General features: G+C 56.9%; 1 protein-coding gene across 5 annotated transcripts; it reads right to left on the reverse strand.

The window, feature by feature from the left end:
- Positions 1–1,922: 1,922 nt before the first annotated feature.
- SLC16A1 (solute carrier family 16 member 1) lies at positions 1,923–20,953 on the reverse strand. Of its 5 annotated transcripts, none has more exons than XM_068917932.1 (5): positions 20,774–20,953; positions 9,148–9,405; positions 5,559–5,702; positions 4,138–5,007; positions 1,923–3,530 (listed from the first exon to the last, which is right to left on the reverse strand). In XM_068917932.1, the coding sequence occupies exons 2-5, from the start codon at positions 9,362–9,364 to the stop codon at positions 3,259–3,261; spliced, it is 1,503 nt and encodes a 500-aa protein (XP_068774033.1). In that variant the 5' UTR covers positions 9,365–9,405; positions 20,774–20,953; the 3' UTR covers positions 1,923–3,258. The 5 variants fall into 5 exon arrangements, with proteins under 5 accessions (XP_068774033.1, XP_068774031.1, XP_068774030.1 ...); XM_068917930.1 differs by lacking the exon at positions 20,774–20,953 and adding an exon at positions 20,158–20,361; XM_068917929.1 differs by lacking the exon at positions 20,774–20,953 and adding an exon at positions 19,936–20,069.
- Positions 20,954–21,346: the final 393 nt, after the last annotated feature.

Raw genomic sequence — 21,346 nt, forward strand, 5'->3', positions numbered from 1 at the left:
CCCGGACTCGCTCCGTCCCCGCGCAGCTGCCCCGGCGCGGGTCGCCCCTGCCCTGCGTTTGCACGCTGCAAAGCTGGTTGTCTCGTACCGCCGTCGCCGGCCCGGCACCTGCTCGTGACTGACAGCAGCGATCACGCTCACAGCGGCCCCAGGGCTCGCCCGCGCGTGGCTTTTCCACGCGGGGGGCAGGAGGGGCCCCGGCCGTCGCCCCGCCGGCGGCCGACGCGAGTTATTGCACAGATTTCCTGCCGCGGCTCCGGCTTCCTTCCCGCCGCGGGCAGCCAAGGCAAATTCTCCTCATAGCAGGCAGAATTGAGGAAATAGTTGGGAGCTAATTCCCATGCGGTTTGTCTTCCCGACCGTCTCCCCAGGTGGCCGGGCGGCGATGCCCATCGCGGCCCCCGCGCCTGGCCCCGGCGGGACCGGCCGCCCCGCGGGGGACCCCGCGCCTTTCCCGCCCGAGTCGCGTTACGGCCCGGCCGCCCTCCTCCTCCTCGCGCCCCTTCCTCCCCCGTCTCCCTTCCCGGCCCGCTGGCGGGCTGCAGCCCCAGCCCGGCCGGGCAGCGGCGGAGCCTTCGCCCTATCGACTCGCCCAGCCGAAACAGCAGGCGCTGTTTAAACTCCCGCTCCTTGGCTCCCCGCTGCGGCCGCTGCCCCTGCTGCCGGGGTGCGGATGGCGGCGGGGCCGTCGCGTCCCGGCTGCTCCCGGGAGGGGAGGCTGGATCCGGCCCCTCGGCCGCAGCTGCAGAAACGGGGACCACACCTGCGCCTCTTCCGGGTTAGTTCATTGCAACGGGAACCAGTTACTGCAACTGCAACAGACACGGCGTTTACCAAAAAAATACAGTTACTTGGTTTTACAGTATCACAGCTCAGTGCAGTACAATGAGATCTGTTCGTACAAAATACGCTATCGGCTTTATAAAGTTAACGCTACGGTATGAAAACACCCTGACCCGCTCTTTGCGGGGCGTTGGGAGCAGCCCGAAGCGCAGCGCGAGGAACACCACGAGCCCCCGAGCCGGCAGCGGCGGCCGCAGAGCGTCCCGCAACGCTGTCCCGGGGCCGCGGGAGCGCTGCCTGCCCCGAGGATGCTTGCACCGACCCGCCTGGTCGCGGCCCTGCGCCCGCCAGAGCTATCGCTCCGGCTCCGCAGAACGGGCTCCAGCGCGGCGCAACCACAGGGAGCCCGGACGCGCGGCGGAGAGTCCGTCCCTCGCAGCCCTGCCCTAAAACACACCCGCAAGTCGGTCGCCCCGGCCGCAAAGGGATGCTTAAGGCAGTCCGTTGACAAGGCAAGGGGGGAAAAAAGCCTCCGCAAAGCAGAGCGCATAGGGACTCACTGGTGGCCACCGCGCCGGCTCCAAACCAAAGCCTCCTCCTGCAGCGGGCAGGATGGACGCGGCGCGCCGCAGCCCTTCGGCCTCGCGGGAACCGCCGCCGCTCACGCCCCGAGGAGCGCGGGCTTGGTCAGCCTGAGCTTCGTGCAGCTGGAAAAGCGCTCGAAAACCCCAGATGCTCCCCCAGCGTTTTGCTTCTTCCGGACTTGCAGAGAGGGCTGCGAGGGCCGCGCGCCCGTGCCCCCGCTCCCAGGCCCCCCGCGGCACCGGCGGGCGCTGCCGCCACCGGCAAGGGCACCGTTTCACCCGGGCTGAGGCATCACACGGAGGAGCCGCGTGCTGCAAGAGGAGATTTGAGCAAGGAAGCTTAGTCTGCCCCAAAGGGGAGGACCGAGGTCTCTTGGCTGCCTCCTCTCTTGCAACACCAGGACCAGGGCTGAAGAACGGCTTTGCGCCATGTCGCCTGGCCAGCCTGTTACTAGAACCTCACTTATCTCCCCCTAAAACACACGTCAGCTGGCATGTTTCTGGAATATGGCTATACATGTGAGCCTAGGAAAGAAAAATTCAACATTTGATGGGTGAATTATAAAAAAACAAGTTTATTTGAAAAAAATACTCAGCCTCTTACAAGATTTCTGATCAACATTTACTAGAACTTGAGAGCCATTAACCTGCTAGTCACAGGCAGTCTGCTCCACGTACGTTGAGATATTTTCCAGCACTTACTTAAAAAAAATAAATACGTACAAACAAATTCTTTCCTCCCCTTTACATGTCCTAGATGTGAGTGGTTAGGCATCACCTTAAGATCTTAGTTGAACAGAAGCAAGTAAAAGAGGTTTTTCTCTCCAATAGATAAAAAAGCAGAAGCAGAATAGCTATGTCAGGGATGCGTTAATGACGGTCGAGTCTAGCGGGCCCTTCACGCTGCAGAGGGGTGAGCGCATGCAGCCACCCGTTGGGAGCGGGATGCTCAGCGCCCGCGAGCCAGATACCAGGTGCCCGGCGGCAGTGGCCACCCGACCTGCCCGCCGCCGAACCTCCTGCCCTGGTACCCGTTTCGCAGCACACGGTGTTATTTTGAGAAGAGGCATCACGGAGACAGGATTTGGCAGCGGGGAAGACGTGAATTGCGTCCTCCCCACACCGACCGGGGGGAGGACCGAATGCCCATGAGGGGTCTGCTCTGCCCTCGGAGCAGGTGCGCCCGTGCAGAAGACCCTGCCTGCCATTAACGTCAGCCATCCTTTTTCAACCCGAATATCCTATGAGAAGGTAACTATGAAAGAGGAATTTTTAAAGAACTACAGTAGCTAAAGTGTTTTCAAAACATACCTAGAGACCACCTACAGAGCTAGGAGGCATCTGGCACGCGAGTTTGAGACCACCCTACCCCATGCCCAGATCTCCGCGGAGAGCCTGCAGTAAGAAGCATGTGAAGCAGTATTCATTCGGGGCTTGGCCCTGAAGCCCATCGTGCCTCAACAAATCCAGTATCCTGCTTTTTTATGGCTTTTTAACAACAAATCCCCCAAAATACACACACACACACACACACACACCCCGTACTCCCAGCAGATTACAGAACTACAGCATGATTTACAGAGTAGAGTTAAGGCTCTTCCAAAATCAGCTAGCTATGAAGACCCTAAGGCACATATTAGTACATTCATGTTACTGTTAAAAAGCCAGAATATAAAAAGTTTCCCACCCCGCCCCAGCGCAGGAGGATACTGCACACGTAGCTCTGTTACCTTTGTTGAACACAGATGAAAAGACAATTCAGAGCCTGGTTAAAAATGAACACCTGGTTTAGACGCTTCTCACCGCCACTCAATACCAGTGGAGCACTTCCCCCGACACCATTTCGGGGCAACGGTGCTCCCTCCGACGCTCTGGGATTAAAGCCAGTCCGTCACATGTAGCTTTCCTCCTCTTTTACGCCGTCTTCCGTGCTCTTCTGAGGCAGGGTGGCCACGTCGTTGTTCGCCTCTTTCTCGGCCTCCTCGAGGTTGGTCTCTTCCTCCTTCCCTTCGTTCCTCATCTTCTCCTCTGCCTTCTGCTCCTTCGCCACCAGGCGGTAGTTGATGCCCATGCCGATGAACAGGTAGATCCCAGACACGATGAGGATGACCCCGCAGGCCCAGTACGTGTACTTGTAGTCCCCGTACATGTCGTTGAGTTTACCTGGCGGACAGAGAGGAGACAGCTTAGCAAGACCCTCTCCTGGTGCACCACGGCAATTGCTCCAGGTTCAGGAGATGTTCCCGAGAGCAACCCTGGCCTGACACCCCCGCTTGAACCTTTCGTCCTTCCAGCTCGTTGCCGCTGTTCCTAGGGGCATTCAGAGGCAGCCTCAGCACAGCAGCCATGCTCCAGCTGGAAACTCCAGCTCGCCCCTACCTGAGCGACTGCCTGGGCACGAACAGCTCAGAGAAGAGCCCTTCTTCCTGCACGAAGGTGTGCCGTGTGCGTCCTGGCAGCCCAGCAGGCCCCACTCCCCAGCCCTGGGACAAAAGCTCAGCCCTGCTCCCAGGGGTCAGGAGAGGTGCTGGGGCCAGAGCTCAGCTTCCCTCCCGTCTGCCTGGCACCGAGGCATGGCAGGAACACAGAAAGGCTGCACACGGTTCAGACCCGTTCCCCTGTGAGAGGAGGCCCTCACCCCCACAGCACAGTGCCATTCCTTGTCCGCTCCCATCAGGAAGGTTTCCCTGTGCACGGCCCCACCACCCTGGCTCCTCAGCCAGTCAGACTTGAGGGGCAGAGACAGCCCAAGGGTGTGATGGCACTCTACCTAGGAGAGGGGGTCCCAGAAGCACCGGGCAGCACTCCACAATGGTCACGAGGCCAACAGCGCTGGAGAACCTCTGCGCTCCCACGAGGTCCATCAAGGTTTCAAACAAGACGGAACTAAGCCAACCAAAGGCAAAGCCAAAGAACCCAGCATAAATGCAGAACCCAGCATAGGTGGTGGACAGGGGGGCCAGGAGGTGGCACAGCCCGTTGTAGATCACAGAGATGGCAAAGAAATACTGGACTCTGGGTCTGATCCACTTGGTATTTGCCACCAGGCCCATGGAAGGTCTGGCCACCATGTCTACAAAGGCCAGGATGGAAAGCAAGAAGGCTGCAGACTCATTAGCGATCTTCTTGCTCTTTGCATAATTGCTGAGGAAGACCAAGGGAGTGAATAGTCCAAAGAACATGATCACATTGCCCGACAGATAGAGCAAGAAGCCTCTGTGTGTGAACAGGGACAAATCCAAGAACTTGTTGACTGTCTGGAAAACTGTGCGCTTCTGCTTCTTGGTCTTTCCACCAATGAGGTCTGTGTTAGTATCACCAGCTCCATCATCTTTTTTCGTTGCTTTCCCAGCTTCCTGCAACACCTCTTTAGTGGCCTCTTTTTTCAGCTGATCTGGCTTAGGGCCTATCGGCCGCATCAGTGATCCAGCTACGCAGCAGTTCAGCAAGAGACCACCAAGGATCAAGAAGCTCCCTCGCCAGCCAAAGATGCCAAAGAAGAGCTGATTCACAGGTGCCAAGGTTGACAGGAACACAGGGCTACCTGCCATAGCTAGTCCGTTAGCCAGGGGACGTTTCTTGAAGAAGTACTTGCCAATCATAGTTAAGGCTGGGTTCAAGTTAAATGCAAGTCCAAGGCCTGAAAAAGTAAGATGAGAGATAAGGCACTCAGAGCTCTACCACTTCTGCAAGCCAACAGCGCTCACAAGAAGGGCTGAAGAAACTGAGCAACAGGCAGCGGTTACAATTCTTGGCATTTAATACTACAATTTCTACCATATTAACTTTCAGATTATACAGCCTCCGCGCTATTGATTCCTTCCGTGAAGGAGGAGCTAGGAGGAGCTGCGCATTAATAAAAAGTCATGCGCAAGAGTTAAGGGAGTCCAAAGGAGAGAAGTGCTGTGAGTCATAACAAACTTTATTTTACTGGTGTGGCATAATCCTGAGACAGGAATAATTGCAGGCTTTCCATTTTAAGCAGCCAAATATTAATGCCTGAGTACTTGCATTCTTTCTGCGTTATGTAGCCATGGCCATCTTTTATTCAGGTGTACAAAGGGAATTAGAATTTATGCAAATTCATTGTAGACATTTGTAAACAATTGCTAGATTTAAGTTACTCCTCTTACTGCCTCAGAAGAGGCCTTATCTTGGCTCCATTCATGCTATGGTACAGCTGTCACTTACCCCCTACGACACCGACACAGAAGTAGAGCTCCTCCACAGTGTTGCAGAAAGAGGCTGCAATCAAACCGCACCCCGAGAGGCAGCCACCAGCAATCATGATAGGCCGACTGCCGTATTTGTTCACCAGGATGCTGCTGATGGGACCTGGGAAATCAATGGAGATATGCCCACAGATGAGACGTCTTTGCACAACAGGCATCACATGCAAGCGCACAGAAAATTTTTTGCCACAGACGTCTAACTTTTGCACAGTGACACTTCACCCAACCAGGGAATGGATTAAGGAGAGACGGACAGGAGGGCTGGAGGCAGCTGGAGACAGGAGAGTGACATTTGGTTAAAACCACACGCTGAAATCTCAGCTGGAGGAGCAGGACTCCAGCAAGTACCAGCGTGCTGCAGCTTTTCCAGGGCACCAAAAAGAAGTTTATGGTTGCTGCAAGCTGCAACCTTTCGGAGCGAGCTGCTTTTCCGTCGGCTAGAACTGGGAGGTTCCCGGGGCGCCGACCTGCCGGCAGGACCTGCCCCTGCCGAAGGGCGACCCTGCTTTGGAACGGGGGTGATGCTCTCCGCCCTGCAAGGCTTGTTGCTCTGTTAGGTGGCTCTGCCCTGCCTGTGCCACCCAGGAGGGGTCAGTCATTCCCACCCAGGGACCGGGGCAGCTGAACAAGCATGCACTGATTGCCCATCTTGGGAACAGGAGGTTTCTGACAGAGACCACATGACGTGTGAAGAATGCAGCACAGGAAACTGCACTCTGCAGCTCCCCAGCAGCCTCGCAGGGGGCCAGGGAGAAGGGCTGGGGCTGTTTTCCTTACTACCCCTAAGGCAGGAGAAGCCCAATTGCTCTGCACACCGCCTTTTAAGTGCTTCATTATCAGGAGCCTTAATCCAAAGCAAACAGTGATTAGATACTGCAAAGCATGCTCTACAGACACTAAAATGTATTTAAATAAACTGAATGGACACCCATCGAATATTAACAGATGTAGTTTTACCATTAACAGGTAGCAAGGTTGTCAACATGTTATTCATGGGTCTTCAGATACTACTTGACCTTTCTGCCTAGTTTAAACAGAGCCTGGAAAATGTTTGAAGAGCTCTGCTAGGGCAGCAGGAACGAGGCCCTCCGAAACCCCGCAGCATCCTGCTCCCAGCGAGGTGCCACGCGCCAGCTCGCGCAGCCTGCGCCACAGCTCCAACCTTGTCCCATCGGGGATCGGGAAGGGGGATCCGCTTCCCTCTCTCTCCGCTTCCCTACAGCGGCCCCCGGGGGCTGCCACATGGCCACCGAGCCCCGACGTGCTGCAGCGCGGAGAGCTCAGCAGTTTGCAAAATCTGTACCTTGAACCCTGGGCAAACCTCGGTGTCCCTGGACAGGGGCCAAGCGTGGCAGCGGTGGGTTCCCCTCCCGAAAACACACCTCTGGAGCCTGCAGGCTCCAAGGACAGCTAACAGGAAGCAGCTGGGCTTCACGCCGTTGAGTGCCCTGGCACGCCATCGAGCGTGCAGGCAGGCCTGCTCCGGTTCAGACCCAACCTTTCAACTACTTTAAAACCAAGGCACAGGGCTCGGAGGTGCGTCTCATTCAGCCCAGGGCACCAAGCAGCGACCACCTGCACCCCTCTCCATCCCAGCACAGATGTTGCTTTTTTTTTTTTTTTTTTATTTTGGGGGAGGGAGCTATTCCCCTTTTTTAAAAAAAAAAAGAAAGAGGAAGAATTCACAGCACTCCTAGCTTCTAGATTTGCAAGAAGCATTTCTTCAGCATTGCTAGCTGATCTATTTTGATTATCCATGCTGTCAAAAAAGCCTAAGTAATGGAACTGGAGTCTTCCCTAATCCTAATTAAGAACTGAGAAAGGGACATTTAAAGTTATTAAATCTGAGTGTCCCTTCAGATTTCCTGAGCCAAGCATCTGAAGCCTGCCATGCAGAGCCACATCCGTGTTCAGACACCCTGCTGGGCACAGCAAGGCGGGAAGCACCAGCATGACCGAGGACCAGGAACATCACCACGAACATCACCGTCCCTCTGAAGGCAGGGTCTTCAACACAAACCTCACGTGCTGAGCACTTCCCTATTTCCTTGAACAAGAATTAACCGCTGAACCATCAAAACCATAGAATAATTTAGGCTGAAAGGCACCCTTAGGGTCAGCCAATCCAACCACTCTCCCAACCTCTTCAGGGATGGATGTTAACAATGGTTCTGGGAAAACAGTTATTTGGGGTAACAGAGTCACCGCCGTGGGACCGCTTTCCAGCTGCGACTCCAGCCCATACAAACGCGTTCACCTGCCCCTTTAGCAGGTCTTGGCTCGTGCTGCAGGAGCGTCGGCCGCGGTTCTCTGCCCGCTGGTCACAGGGGACGCGGCCGCTCAGGACGTCCGCGGGCAGCACGGCCCTCGCGCAGCCGCTGCTCGCGGCGGCCGGGGTAGCGGGTTCCCAGGCCTGGCCCAGATCACGTCTCATTAGGAGAGCTGCACGGTTTACAAGCTTGTTATCACATCGGAGCGGGGAAGCGGGCTGGTGGCTTCGCTAGCTGAGCGAGGACAAAGCAGGGTCTGTTTCCCAGAGGAGAAGCCTCATGCTTAGCTGCTCCGCTGACATCAGAGCTTTTTGATGCACAAATGCAGCCAAAACTCGGGCAGTTTGCCACCCCGAGATGGCAGCAGTACAAGCTCCCATTTGCCTCTGAAGTGGGCACAGCAGCAGGGTCCCGAGCAGGAGTTTCCTTCAGCCAGGCTGCCCAGCGCAAAACTGCACGTGCAGGCTGGTACGAGACACTGGGGTTTAGAGACCGGAGAAGCAAAGAGGGTGAACGCCCCACCCCAGCACTGAGCCTGCCTCCTCCAAGCTGCTTCACAGGAAAGCATAAAACGCACAGCATGGGCATAAAAGGGCTAGACTGCAAGCGTCTCCGAGGCTGCTTCGGTTTAAGTAGTTCGCTTTATTCTGCTCGTGTTTCTGTACTTCCAGTGCACACTGCCACCTTCAAACAGCACAAGCTGTCTACAGGCAGGCTCAGCCACAGCGGGGAAGAACAGACAACAGTGAGCCTCACCCCGCTCCAGAGCACAGTTCAGCGGTCGGGACTGGACAGAATTTGGGGCCAGATCCTGATATCGAGCCACATTTGCTGGATTCAAAAACCAGCTCTGTAAGCTGATCGGTTGTCTTGTCTAAGGCAGGAAAAAAAAAAAAAAAAGACTTTGGACAGGGTCCCTGCATGCAGCCGAGCTGCCCACAGCAGCCTTCTGGCGGCTGTCGGAAGCAGATGCAGATAGTCAGTGGCACATTGTAACAAGGACGAGGGTAGAATTACACAAGTCATAATTCTCCGGAAAGCTTTTACTTACAGCTTGAGAGCAGAACAGATTAACCCGGTTTTTCACATTCTGGGCATTAAATAGAACTTTTTGACAAACTTCCTTCAAGCAAACTTGTCAAGGGATGTTTTGCCCATATGAGGAAAGAATTTGACCTCCTGGCAGCATTTTGACTGCTGTCACTGCAGTAGGGTGTAGCTAACTCCCACTCCACTGAGGAGCGCAGTAGCACGTACTGCCATCTCCCGCTTGCTTACCTCCTGCGTACATAACAGCCAGCATGATGGAGGAGATCCACGAGACTTTGCTGCTAGACGCGTTGAAGATGACCTCAATCTCCTTGAAGAACACAGTGATGGATTTGGGGAAGGCGTAGGAAAACCCAATGGAGATGAAGGCTCCGACGACCACGGCCCATCCCCACCCTCCTTCAGGGGGGGTGTATCCCACAGGGCCGCCGATGGCTGGTGGCATCTTGAGTGAAGCTGGCGAAGACTTAGTGGAGGCTCAAAGATCTGCAAAGGACAGGGCGTTGTCTCAGCTGAGCGCCAAATACTGAAACCTCTGCTGCTCTGCAGCACCACAGCATGCCTAGAGCCCTGCCAGCACCCGCCTGCGCGGCGCAAAGGGGAGACTTGGACAGCACCAAGGAAGTCCAATAGCAACGCTAGCACGCCCAAATACCTGGAGGGGGACTGGTCTGAAAGGTGAACAGTCAGGACACTCAAACACACTGGCCTCATAAGGCTATCTCAAAACACATGCTCAGATTGCTGGTGGCCTTTAAATGCAATGGCCAGCAGGTATTTATAAGCAGCAAATTTAAGACATGTTATCCTGCTATAAGCTGAAAAGGGCAAGCAACGTCCTTGCCAACCGCAGCGCGGGCACGGTGATGAATGAGAGGGCTGCACAGCAGGGCAGGCCTATTGGCAGCATTTGGATGGACTTCTGGAGGGGTATGCAAAGCAGTGGCCTGCTTGGTTAGGGCTTGTCTGCGCTTGGCAGCTCTTCCCGAGCAGCTACTTCAGCAGAACCCCAGCAGATAACTGAAATACACCCTCGCACGCGGGAATGCAGCCGTGCCCCTGCCGTGAGCCAAGGGCTTTGCCGGGCACTGCGAGCAGCGTCCTGTTTGCACCGTTTCTCTTAAATGCCGTTTCAAGTGGAATTCCACTAACCCAGGCTGGGAACTCTAAAAAAACCACCCTTCTGATCATTACAAGCGGTTAAGCAATATCACAGCAAGGCAGCAAGTCCTCACATACTCCCGATGAGTCTCCCATCCCACCGCACGGAAAGCCAGAGGCACGCTGGTGCTTTGGGCAGAAGAGCGAGTGACCTCCTGGACGGGGGCGGAGGGCCGGGACACGGCTCGCAGAGGAGCCGGGCGGGCCCCAGGCTGGGGGCTTCCGACCCCGCGCGAGCAGTGGCGACCTGGCCTGATTTCAGTGCTCAAGCTGCCATGGAAAGCTGGGGAAAACCACGTCGTCAGAGGACGGCTGAGGTTGGAGGGACCTCGGGAGAGGGTCTCGTCCGACCGCCCTGCTCAGAGCGCGGTCAGCTAGAGCAGCTTGCTCAGGAGAAGACACACACCCAGACGAAGCGCACCCCCACCAGGGAAAGTAAACCCCCCCACACACACAAGCGGTGACACCTCCATGGCTGCAAAGGAAAAGACGACAGACACGTGTCGTGCCAACACATCCGTTATTCCTGCAAGTGCCGTCCCTGAAGGTCACGAGCTGCAGCTAAACTTAGCAGCGACCGACAACAGTGGAAAGTTTCACGAGATGCTGCCAGGCCTCCCCGAGACCCCGGGGAGGGGGAGCCGGCGGCGCGGGAGCTGCGGAGGGGGGGACGCCTCCTCGACCCAGCCCGCCAAGGGGACGCAAGGCGCAGACGTACTGCGGCAGAGCCCCCGCGTTCCCCCGCGGGGCTGAAGGGACCGCTTGCGAGCGCTGCGGACGCGCAGCCCGTCCCCGAGGGAGGCGAGCGCTGGGGCGGGCGGCCGAGCCAGGTGAGCGGCGGCAGCGCAGCCCAGCGGCCCCGAGCCCTCCCAGGCCGGCATCGCCGGCGCCGGACCCTGCTCAGACAAACCCAACCTCAGTACGAAGGACCAGGACGTCGGGCTCCCTCCGCACACGACCCGACCCCTTGTTTCTCTAGTTTTCTCCTCTGCTGTTTAGGCTTTCAACTGGGCGGGAGGAGGGGAGTCATCTTTGAGCACAAGACCTTTCTTCTAAGAGCTCACATAAATCACACCACAATGTAGTGACACCTTGAATGCAAAGAGGCATGCCAAGTCAAACAGAGAGGTGCAAACGTCCTATTTATAGCATGTCTCCACTCAAGCTGACTGCGATTACCATCTCCTCCACAGCTGCTTGCATACGAGCATCTACCTGGCGCGCTCCATCACCCGCTCTTGGCTGCCCTGCGCATTGCTGCGGGTACCCCGTTGCTTTCGTTTGCTCTCTCCACTTCACTGCACATTAAAAAGCCCTGGGATCTAGGTGCCTCGGCTGAAACGCAGCCTGCCAACAGCCGCCGGCAGCTCCTGCGCCGCAGGCAGCGCCGCCCGGCCGCCCCGCGCGCGTCGGCGCTGCAGGCAGCGCTAGCAGGAGCTACCCGATACCAGATTAGGTTTGCAAGAGCCACCCGACACCTGGCCTCGCTCGCCTGCTCGTGCCTTCAACTGACACAGGAGCAAGGAACAAAGCACTGGAGGCTGGTTTCTTTAAGCCTTTAAGACTGGTTTAGTCTGACCGAGACTTTGCTGGAAGGGTATTTGCCTGTGCCTTGGCCAATGCAACACATGACCATCATGAGCAGAACCCAGTCACACTGTGCTTTAAACAAAAGAATCATTTACGAGGCACTCCCCCTAAATAAGCCCCATTAGTTGAACTATGCTCAGAAGCCGGAGGAATCATTCATTCTGCTCGGCCCCCAAGCGACTGCAGCTACCGTTGGCCAGCCGGGTTAATATAAAGGCAAGCGCGCGTTAGCCAGGCCGCGGTGCAGCCAAAGCCCGCGGGCACGGAGCGCGAAACTGCCGCCAGCCCCTGCGGAGGCTCACGGCGCGCAGGGCGCCCAGCGCCCTCCGCCTCTGGGTAGCGGGAGCAGCTAACCCGCGAGCGTACTCCTTCCGCGGAGCCGGTAGGAGCGTCGGGTTTTGTCCAACAACACCCTCCAGCACAGGCTGCACACGCAGTTTCCAGCTGGTGCTTGGTTTTTTTTTTTTTTTTTTTTTTGAGTCATACTGAGTTTTCACAGCGTCCAGCGAACTTCTTTCAGGCACCACTGAGCCACACTGATTTGCCTAGAGCGTTTTTAAAAGATGAGACTACCAGGTTTTGGTAATAAAAGCTAACAGTTACCAGCAGGTAGTACCAACTACTTGTTAGCACTAATAAAAACTGCTAGAAAACTACTAAAAGGAAAAACAGGAGGGGTTAGAGCAGGCAGGGGTGATGAGGTGTTGCTGGGGATTTTCCCTCTTGCTTTCGAAAGGGAGAGCACAGGCTGGATTCCCGAGCAGCTCGACTGCACCGGAATTGCTGTGGCTGGTTCGTTTGTTTGCTCTTTCCCTGCAAGCAGCATCCCTCTCCCCGGGGTGCTCCGCTGGCCTCTCTATCCACGCACAGACTTGGGCAGGGCGAGACACGAGCTCTCTTGCGCTGCCAACGCATGGTGAAAAACCCTGAACGGAAAGGAGTCCCACAAATTTTGGGATCGTTGAGCAAGCTTCACAAAGCCTGATGCCAGAGGGTTTACGTTCTGCGTCCTGCATGCCACAACATTTTTCCCTGACTCATTGAAAATCCTTATTAAGAAAGACCAGTTTTAGAAAGCTTTTACTTCAGCCGCATTAAGGTTTCTTCGACTTCCTTCCTGCCCAACACAGAGGTAGTTTCAAACAGAAGGGATTTTTTTCCTAAGCACGTGTAAGGTGGTCAGGGCAAAAGGAAAGCCCGCCTGCCTCCCCTTCACACACACAAAAGTCAGCACATAGCTATGACATCTACAGCTCCGTTTTGGAAGAGCTGCGACGTGTCAGACGTGTTTGGAAATGAAAATCACAGCTGCCAGGCAGCCAGCTACAGTTTGCCCTATTAGGAAATAAAATAACCATATTTGCAGTAATTAAGACTGATGAGACCAAGTAACGTCTGCAAGAATCACGTCTGCTGCGCTGCAAACTTCTCGACAGGTCTGCAGGAATGGGTAGCCCGCAGCAACCCCTCTCCCTGCTTAGCAATGCAGGGAGCAGAAATCGACTCTTCTTAGGCAAAAAGGATGGTATTGTCTCAAAACAGATCTGGGAGAGGACCAAACTCCTTTCTGTCTTCCAGGTCCTACGCATAAGCACTGTTATCACCTCTTTGAAGGGGCCTGAAACAGGAAGATTTACTTATATAATGCTGCAAATTACTGTGCTTTTAAAAAAACTGGGCTTGGCCGGATTCCACGCTGGGAAAACAGAGACTCACATTTATAAGGCACTGCAAGGGCTGTGAAACGTGTCAGGGGCAACTCCCCTGCAAAAGCAGGGCCACAAAGCCCTTCCCACCGCCACCGGAAAAGGGACTTCTCCCAGCTAAGGGAGGCTGGAGGGCGCAGACGCTGCCCGTCTCCGCGCTCCGGGCACGGCTCTGCGCCCGGAGGTCCTCGGGGCGCCGAGCGCAGCCGCAGCCCGTGCCCTCCCGGTCCCACCGCCCCACGCCGCGGCCAGCGCCAATCGGCCGGGCCGCCTTCCTTCCCGCGCGCCTGGACCCCCGCTCTCCGGAGGGGCCGGCCGGGTGCAAGGCACGGCGCTCGCCCGGGGCGGTCTGCGTCCAGCCCGGGGACTTGCTGGTCCCCCGGCAGGGCTCGGCGCCAGCCCCGGCCGCCCTGCCCTGGCGCAGAGCTCGCTCGCCCTGCCCGTCCGTCCGTCCATCCGGGCGACTGCACCCCAGCGTCAGCCTGCCCGTCCCCAGCGCTCCCCGACCCTCGCCCGGCGCCGTCCCGCTCACCCAGGCCCGCGGCTCCGGAGAGAAGGACCATGTCTGGGCTGCTTCCTTACAGGAGCAAGGGTTTAACCCTCGCGCACGGACCGGGTGAGCCAGTCGGCCCCCGCGCAAGCTGTCCCGCCGCAGGAAAGGGCTGCGGGGTCCCGCGAGCCAGCGGCTGCTGCTGCCCCGTCCCGCCGCCTCCTCTCCCCTCTCCAGGACGAGCCCCCGCCCGCAGCAAGATAAGCATCCTGGAAGGGCACGAGGACAGCAGCCACCTTTGTCCTTAAGGGAGACGCAGCCCGCAGAGGATGGCCGAGCGCAGCTCCTCAGCCTCGCCGGAGCGGGTCACGCAAGCCCCACTGCGTTTCAGCGCCCGCTGCCAGCGCGGGGCCGTGACCGCCCCGGCGGGACGTCTGTCCCCGGCGCCTGAGCATCCCTCACGGCTCCTCCAAGTCAAACGGGGAGCTTGCACGTACCGCCGGGAAAGACAGAGTCCCAGGCGCTGCAGGCTGTTGAGTGAATCATGCTTTATAGCTTCAAATTGGGCCTTTTTCTGCCTGGAGGCAAGATGAAATAGAGATTGTTACAAGCTAATGAGACACCACTTTTGCTGGTTTTAAGGGGGTTCATAAAATTAAGCGTGGGGATGTAATTCCACCGAGTGCCCATAGCCGGGGGTTTAACCTGGCTGAAGACGGCATACGTGACTACCCGGCATTTGCAAGGGCTCTGCACCAAAACAATAGTCAATTGAAGCCCTGCTCCACTAAAGCGTTCGTTCATAGGGTGACGCGAGGTCAGAAACATGTAAAGGGTTTGTGCAAGGACAAGAGCCCGCACAAACGAGCTCGCCAGAAGCAGGATAGCTTGCTCACCACCTCTCCTTTACCAGAGGACGGCCAGCATCTCCCAAGACATGCTCCAGTCTGCCAGCCAGGCAGATCTAACCTTGGATAGCAGACAGGTAGACGCCAAAAGGCAACATTTTAGTACTTATAAAAGAAGGAGCAAGTGGCAGCTGCCTTCATCCTTAATTCAAAATTGGATGCCGCAGTGGGTGCAAGTCCCGGCCTGCAGCGACTAGATCAGAGGTATGGAGCAGCCCACTCACCACCGAGCAAGCGCTTATCTGGGCAGGGCCGTTGTGAGGGCTACACAGAGACTTTCCTTGAACGTCAGCCACCACAAACCCCAACTGCTTTGGGGGACAGAGCACTGCCAATCGTTTGGGGACTGTTCCCAGCGCAGCAGCCGCAGCACCATGCATGCTATGCCTGCTAACGATTAGGAGGCGTCCACTCGGTCACCAAACTGAAGCATCCAGCTGGATGCTTCACTCTGAAAGGCTGGTCCCCACGGTCTTGAACTGCTCGTCTTCTTGGAAGGATTATTTTGAGTGAGTTGACTTAGGAAACAAGGCATTAAGATTATCATCAAGAGCATGACAAAGAAAAACAAGCCACTATTTCTCCTTCCAAACAGATACAAGGAAAGCTTCTTTGCTGGGCTGCCACGCTCAGTTACTGCCACCAGCAACCCTCAGCCTCTATGAGCAAGAGCCAAGAGCCTAACTAGTAAGAGAAAGTCCGAAACTCAAGCTTAAGCACATAATCAGCAAAATCAAGGAGAAGAAAAAAAAAAAAAAGGCTTAGCTTATTTTTGTATTATAGCCTGGCAATAGTCATGACTCAGACAAAGTCCCCCCATGAACCCTCTGACCCAAAACTTTGTGGGCAAACCTGTGCATATTAAACGGACTGGATGAGTTTACAGGCAGGTTACAAGGTTATTTGAAGTAGCTTGCACAGATATCCCCAGGGCACACATCAGCTTTAATCCCAAGCACAACTCCCATAAACAGCATGAGGTCAGCCCATGAAGAGAGTTTCAGCTGCTTTCTGCACCACTTCAAATAGAGCTCCAGCGCCCCGAGATAGGGCTGCTGGCTCTCCTCCCCACCCCGGGGAAGCTGCCTCTTTAACCGACATCAGCAACAGGACGGTTTGCCCTTGGACCTTGTTGGAACTAGCTGCTGCTCTCCACCCTGCATGTAACCTCATGGCCAAGGCACCGCTGCCTGTCCAGCCCTGACCCAGCAGCGCCCGCACTCCCACTGCCAGGGAGCTGCGGCGCAGGGAAAAAGCTCAGCCTTACTGTGGCATTTTACACGCCAGTTTCAAGGGATTCGCCCAAAAGCATTAGCCCAAGGCTATCCAGCTTCGTAGGAAAAGTGATTAAGAAATCCTTACGCTATCAAAATATCTTCCCTCCAACTCAGCCAAACGTAACGGCGATAAAGCAGAGCAGCAGAAGTGCTGGCGACACAACTCGAGAGCCTTGCCCAGGGCTCAGCTGGGACAGCATCCCGACCCCTGCCCAAAAGGGCAGGGCGTCACACAGAACATAACCATCGTCTTGGCCATCTCTCCCTTTCACTCAGGGCAAGACAGGGCAGATTTCAGCTCCCTTTCTGCAGCAGAGAGCACGGTCTCACGTTGCCGCTCCATCCACGCCAGAGCGGAAACTGCCTTTCAGTAGGGAGCAAAGCAATTTCTCCCTGCAGCAGCTACTTAGGTACCGTAATGCTCTGGAATGCTTCAAAGACGATTTATGCCTCTCCAAGAAATTCTCAGAATGAGAAAAATCTGGTACCAAATAGCATCTGCATTCTTTCATGAAGATATCAATACAGCCAACCAGAACACTTGTCCTCTCCAGGTTTCACTGCAGAACAGGGTAGCGTGAGGCTGCAAGGACCCAGAAAGTCACACAGTGGTCACAGTCAAAACATAACTACCACTCTTTTTTAAGAGAAACAGTTTGAGTTGTCTTTATTCTCAAACACCTCCATATTACCGATCCTTTAAAGTGTTCAAAGTAGGGCTAAAGCAGCTATAGTTACATAGATGGGACATTCCCAGAGACTACCTAACATCACTTCAGTAACTGGGGGTTCAAGAATTACCTACAGCCCCACAGGACTTATCTTTGGCCATAGTACAATTATTCTACAGCAGCTTTTAAAGGAACACTTGAAAATGAGTCACACAGACAATAGGAGAAGAGGCTCCCACTCTCTTTTTAAAGTTACTGTCATAGGCTGATTCCATAGAAGGGAACAGGAGAAGTCATAAAACTGCAGCAGAGATTAGCACTATAGTGCTTAATTAGATGCAATTTGCCTCCTTTAGCCCACATCAGATTTTCAACTCCTCATGAAGGGCGCATGGAATAAAACTGTGCAAGTTTCCAGTCCTGCACATGGCTTTCTCCAACTTAGCTGCCAGATAAATCAATGCAAATTTGAGGTCCAAGTGCAGCAGAAAGAGCATATGCAAACATTTGCACCTTTTTCAGGAGCAACCTCCCAGTTTACCCAAAGCAGGCAGGATGCTCTCCAGCCTTCCCCTGAAGGGCCAGAACAGGCCACGGCCGACAGCAGGGTTAAACCCACCCTGCTTGTAATCAAGAGATCTGCTAGCCCAGTGATTAACTTGCAATTGAGACCACTCCCTCCTCACAAAGAGGCCAAACAGGAATTAACAGGAATTCTGGGAGGTTTTGTATGCCCAAAGCCCAAGTTGGACACCCTACACGCACCCCAAGCGCATATCATGTATGCTGTGTGCTGGCACATTTTTCAGCCTTGCTCCTTTCCTTCTAGACACAGCCAAAAAACCCTCTGAGCAAAAACACCCAGGAGAATCAGCCTGCACTGAATCACCTCACTTAGCATGAAAAAAGGATGCTTGTGCACCACCAGGAAAAAAAAAAGCTTAAAAAGCCTTGAGGCACACAGAAAAGCAAGAAAACAATATCATTAGATTGCAGGGGTTTTGTGCTCGTTTCTCAGAAGAATCTTAAAGCCTAAGAGCATGAAGCAAACCTTGTGCAAATAATATCCCTGTCCCACTGGGAAGGGGCAGGAGCAGATACAGCAGTCAGACTTCAAGCTTTAGTAATTTGTAGCTATAGGGAAGGAAAAGGATAGACAACCACCATCCCAGCCATGCCACAGGAGATACAATTGCCACCATCTTCTTGTGATCTTCCTGTTTGCAGTCACTCCCTTTTCTCACAGGGGTTACCAGACCCGGGCGTGCTGGGAGCCCTCACCGGGGGCCGCCGGAGCCAGGGCCTCCAGCCCTGCACCTCCACCAGGCCGAGCCGCAATGCGGCTCCCCGGGCATCTGGCGACAGGAAACATCTGCCAAAGGCAACCGCAGCAAGGCCCCGCTGCCCCCCGGCCACGCTCCATCGCCGCCTCCCGAGAAAAGCCTTGGGGGAGCCCGAGCGCCAGAGGAGCCCGGCATCCAGGAGCATTTCAACAGCAATTTACTGACACGTGCTATAAAGCACTGGCTATCAGCAAGCTTTAATGGCCCCAATTTCCAGCTGCCGACCATTGCAGCGACCTTGCCTGCAGCACGAAAGAGCCCGTTCACACGCAGTAAAGCGGGTGCGTGCCCTAGAGCGGGTGCATCCCTGCCACCGCCCTCCGCGTACTCGGCTCCCTCGAGGGCAGATTAGAAGGTGGCTCTTGTGGGGCTGTATGAGCGCGGTCCGACCGGACCCTTCTCTGGGCTCTCAGCTTCCTTTTTGGAAAGCGCAGCTGCCAGAGGCGGGTAACGCTGCTGCCAAGATCGAAGCCACCGAGGTCTGGCTGCCGGACGCCTGCGGGAGGTGATGCTCGACGGCTGGCGCAGCAGCCGAGCCGAGAGCAGCGTCGCCGCTGCAGCGCGCCCGCCCGCTTCCCCAAGCCTGCGGGAGACCAAAACAGCCTCGGCCCGGGGGAAAAGCGAGAGCCCTCTCTCGGCCCGCTGGGACCCCAGACCCACCGCGTCGGCCTCCGCGGAGGCCGTTTCGTCCGGGGCTCGCAGCGGTCACCGCCGGCACGCGGGCACTTGCAGCGCTCCCCTTCTTATCTGCGCGCTGGGAATCGCCCCGTTCCCGTGCATCCCACTGCTATCTGGCCCTTGCAAGCCGGCCTGGACTCACCCTCCCTGCTCAGCCCCCGGAAGAAAAGTCAGACCGGCCCCAGATTAAGAAAACAGCGACTGCATGACTGCAGTAAACAACCAGTGATCAGCCCGTCTCCTCTCTTGCTGTCCTCTTCAAATCAAGGAGTTCCCATCTGTCAGCAATGGCCGTGGGAAGACCAAAATGGCAGCAACCAGCAGCCAAAATCAGAAAGGGATGAAGAAAAGAAAAGCCATCAGCGTAATCAGGCCCGCGGTGTATCAGGACTGTTAAATGCTTGACTTGACTTTGCCAGCACTTAGCTTTGTCATTCACCAAAAACAAACACACTCTGAAGCACCAGGACATTAATTATCCCTTTAAAACCCACAAAACTCATTTAACCTTTCCCTTGGCTCTGAAGGTACAGAGCTTCATGAAGTAAAAGTCACCAGCCTTTCCCTACCCATTTATGGGGTTAGAAAGTTAACTGCGGGCCTGAATGCCACCAAGAAAACCAAGGCCTAGATTATTTTAACAAGAAGTCTCATTAAGCACAGAGGCGCACAGCTCAGACACGGCATTAAGCGCTCAAATCAGACAAGACCTACTTATTTGGAGTAGATCAGAGCTCAATAATTTGCATGCTCCAGTTTACAGAGTCCTGAGCACATGGGAAACCCAGAAGCTCAGCAAATCTTAAAATAAACAGACAGGCTTTGACTTTCGGGACGCTGCGTGGGGGGGGGGGGGGGGGGAAGGGGCAGCGACAAGGGGATAACAAAAGCCGCCGGGCAGCGGGGCCCCGGCCCGACGGCGCGGCTGCCGCCCGGCCAGGCCCGGCCGCCGCCGGCTCCCTGCGCCCACGCTCCCGCCGCGACCCGCCGCCGCCGGCTCACGCGCCCCCGCCGCGCCCACGGCCCGGCCGCTCCCACGCGGGACGCGGCCGCGCGCGGAGGCCGCTCCGCTCCGCTGCCGCCGAGCCCCCCCCCCCGCCGCCGCGCTCCCGCCACGTGGGCCGAGCCGAGCCGAGCCGAGCCGAGCCGAGCCGAGCCGAGCCGAGCCGAGCCGAGCCGAGCCGAGCCGTACCTGCGGTGCCGCCGCCGCCGGCCAAGTGCCGCCGCCCCCGCCCCCGCCGCTATAAGGGCGGCGGGGCCGCGCCGCGGAGGGAGGAGGCCGCGGGGCCGGGGCTGGGGCCGGGGCCGGCACCGCAGCGCAGCGCCGCCCCCACCGCGCCACGTGCGCCCGCGCCGCCGCCGGCCCCCACGCGCGTCCGCGGCCGCGGCCCCGGCCGTGCGCGCCGGCACGTACCGCGCGGGGAGCGGCTGCCCCGGCCGGCCGAAGGGAACAGCGTCGCTCTCGGGACGGAAACGTGTTTAAGGAAGGCGGCTCGTTTTCCACCGCGCTGCCCCCCCCCCCCCCGCTTTACTCTCTCGCTTTTAATTGCATGCGTCTTAAACTGACGTTGTCAGGCCCCCAAGCATCGCTCTACGCAAGGAGGAGCTTTGCTTATGTACTTATTTCTGGCGCGCTGCTGATGGGAAACGTGATTTCTGACTCTTTCAGGCGGCAGCAGCGCGTGGGAGGTGGGCGCCCGCCGCAGCTCCGCAGCATGGGCTGGCTGCGGGGGTTATCTCTGCTGGCACTGTTACTTTTTCGGGGTGTTCATCAGGTAGCTCGGGGGGAGGAGTCCTCGGAGCAGGGGGGGCCCCACGCCTGCGCCCCACAGCCGCCAGCCTGGCCGGGCACCGGCTCCTGGCAGCTGCCCGCGCCGGTGCCGGCCCGAAGCCGAGCCGCCCGGGCTCCTGCTCTCCCAGGGCTTCTCCCGCTGCTGCCGGGAGGCTCCGCTTGGGTGCAGAGTGCTGCAAAATGTCTCCTTCAAATCTCTCACGTTCTGTTGCTTGACTACAGGGTCTTACGTACCCACCAGAAAATTTCTCACTGTTGCTAGCCTGAGCTGGTAGTCTGCTGCGCCGTGAGGCTGGCGACGTGTGCCGCCTGTGGGAGATGTCCCCGCTGCATCTGTGATTGTTCCAGCTTGGCTTGAGCTGGAAGCTGAGCGGAGCAGGCTGCGCCGCGGGCGGCGCGCGGCCGGAGCCCTTCTGCCTCGCGCGGCCGGCGTGGGGTCAGCTCGGCGCCGCTGCGCTCCCCCAGCCCTCTCGAATAGTCGGGCGCGATTGCCAGTCAGCAGAAACGATGAGGAAGTCAACAGAAACGATGAGGAAATCAGCTGCTGAAGCCTGCGTGCGCTAGGGCTCGGCTGTGCCGCGCCAGGGCCGAGGCGGGCAGCCCTGGGTCGCACGGGGATGCGCGGCAGCCCTCGCCGGTCGGGGACCGCGCCGGTCGGCCCGCGCGACCTACGGGAGAGGGCAGGCCTGGCGCGGCGCGCTCAGCGCCTCGCTTTGCAGAAGGGGTGCTGCTGCTGCTGGCGGCTCTTGGGGGCCCGAGCCGAGCCCCGCGCGCTCTGGATGTAAAACCGTCCGTTGTGTTGATGCCGGTC

This window comes from Struthio camelus, chromosome 24 (genome assembly GCF_040807025.1).
Source record: "Struthio camelus isolate bStrCam1 chromosome 24, bStrCam1.hap1, whole genome shotgun sequence".
In the NCBI taxonomy this organism is placed as follows: Eukaryota; Metazoa; Chordata; class Aves; order Struthioniformes; family Struthionidae; genus Struthio; species Struthio camelus.

Coding starts and splice junctions, on each gene's coding strand:
- SLC16A1 (XM_068917932.1), bottom strand. CDS start 9,364: ATGCCACCAGCCATCGGCGGCCCTGTGGGATACACCCCCCCTGAAGGA. Junction 5,703..9,147: donor GGCTGTTATGTACGCAGGAG/GTAAGCAAGCGG, acceptor TTGATTTCCCAG/GTCCCATCAGCAGCATCCTG. Junction 3,531..4,137: donor TCTGGGACCCCCTCTCCTAG/GTAGAGTGCCAT, acceptor TCTGTCCGCCAG/GTAAACTCAACGACATGTAC.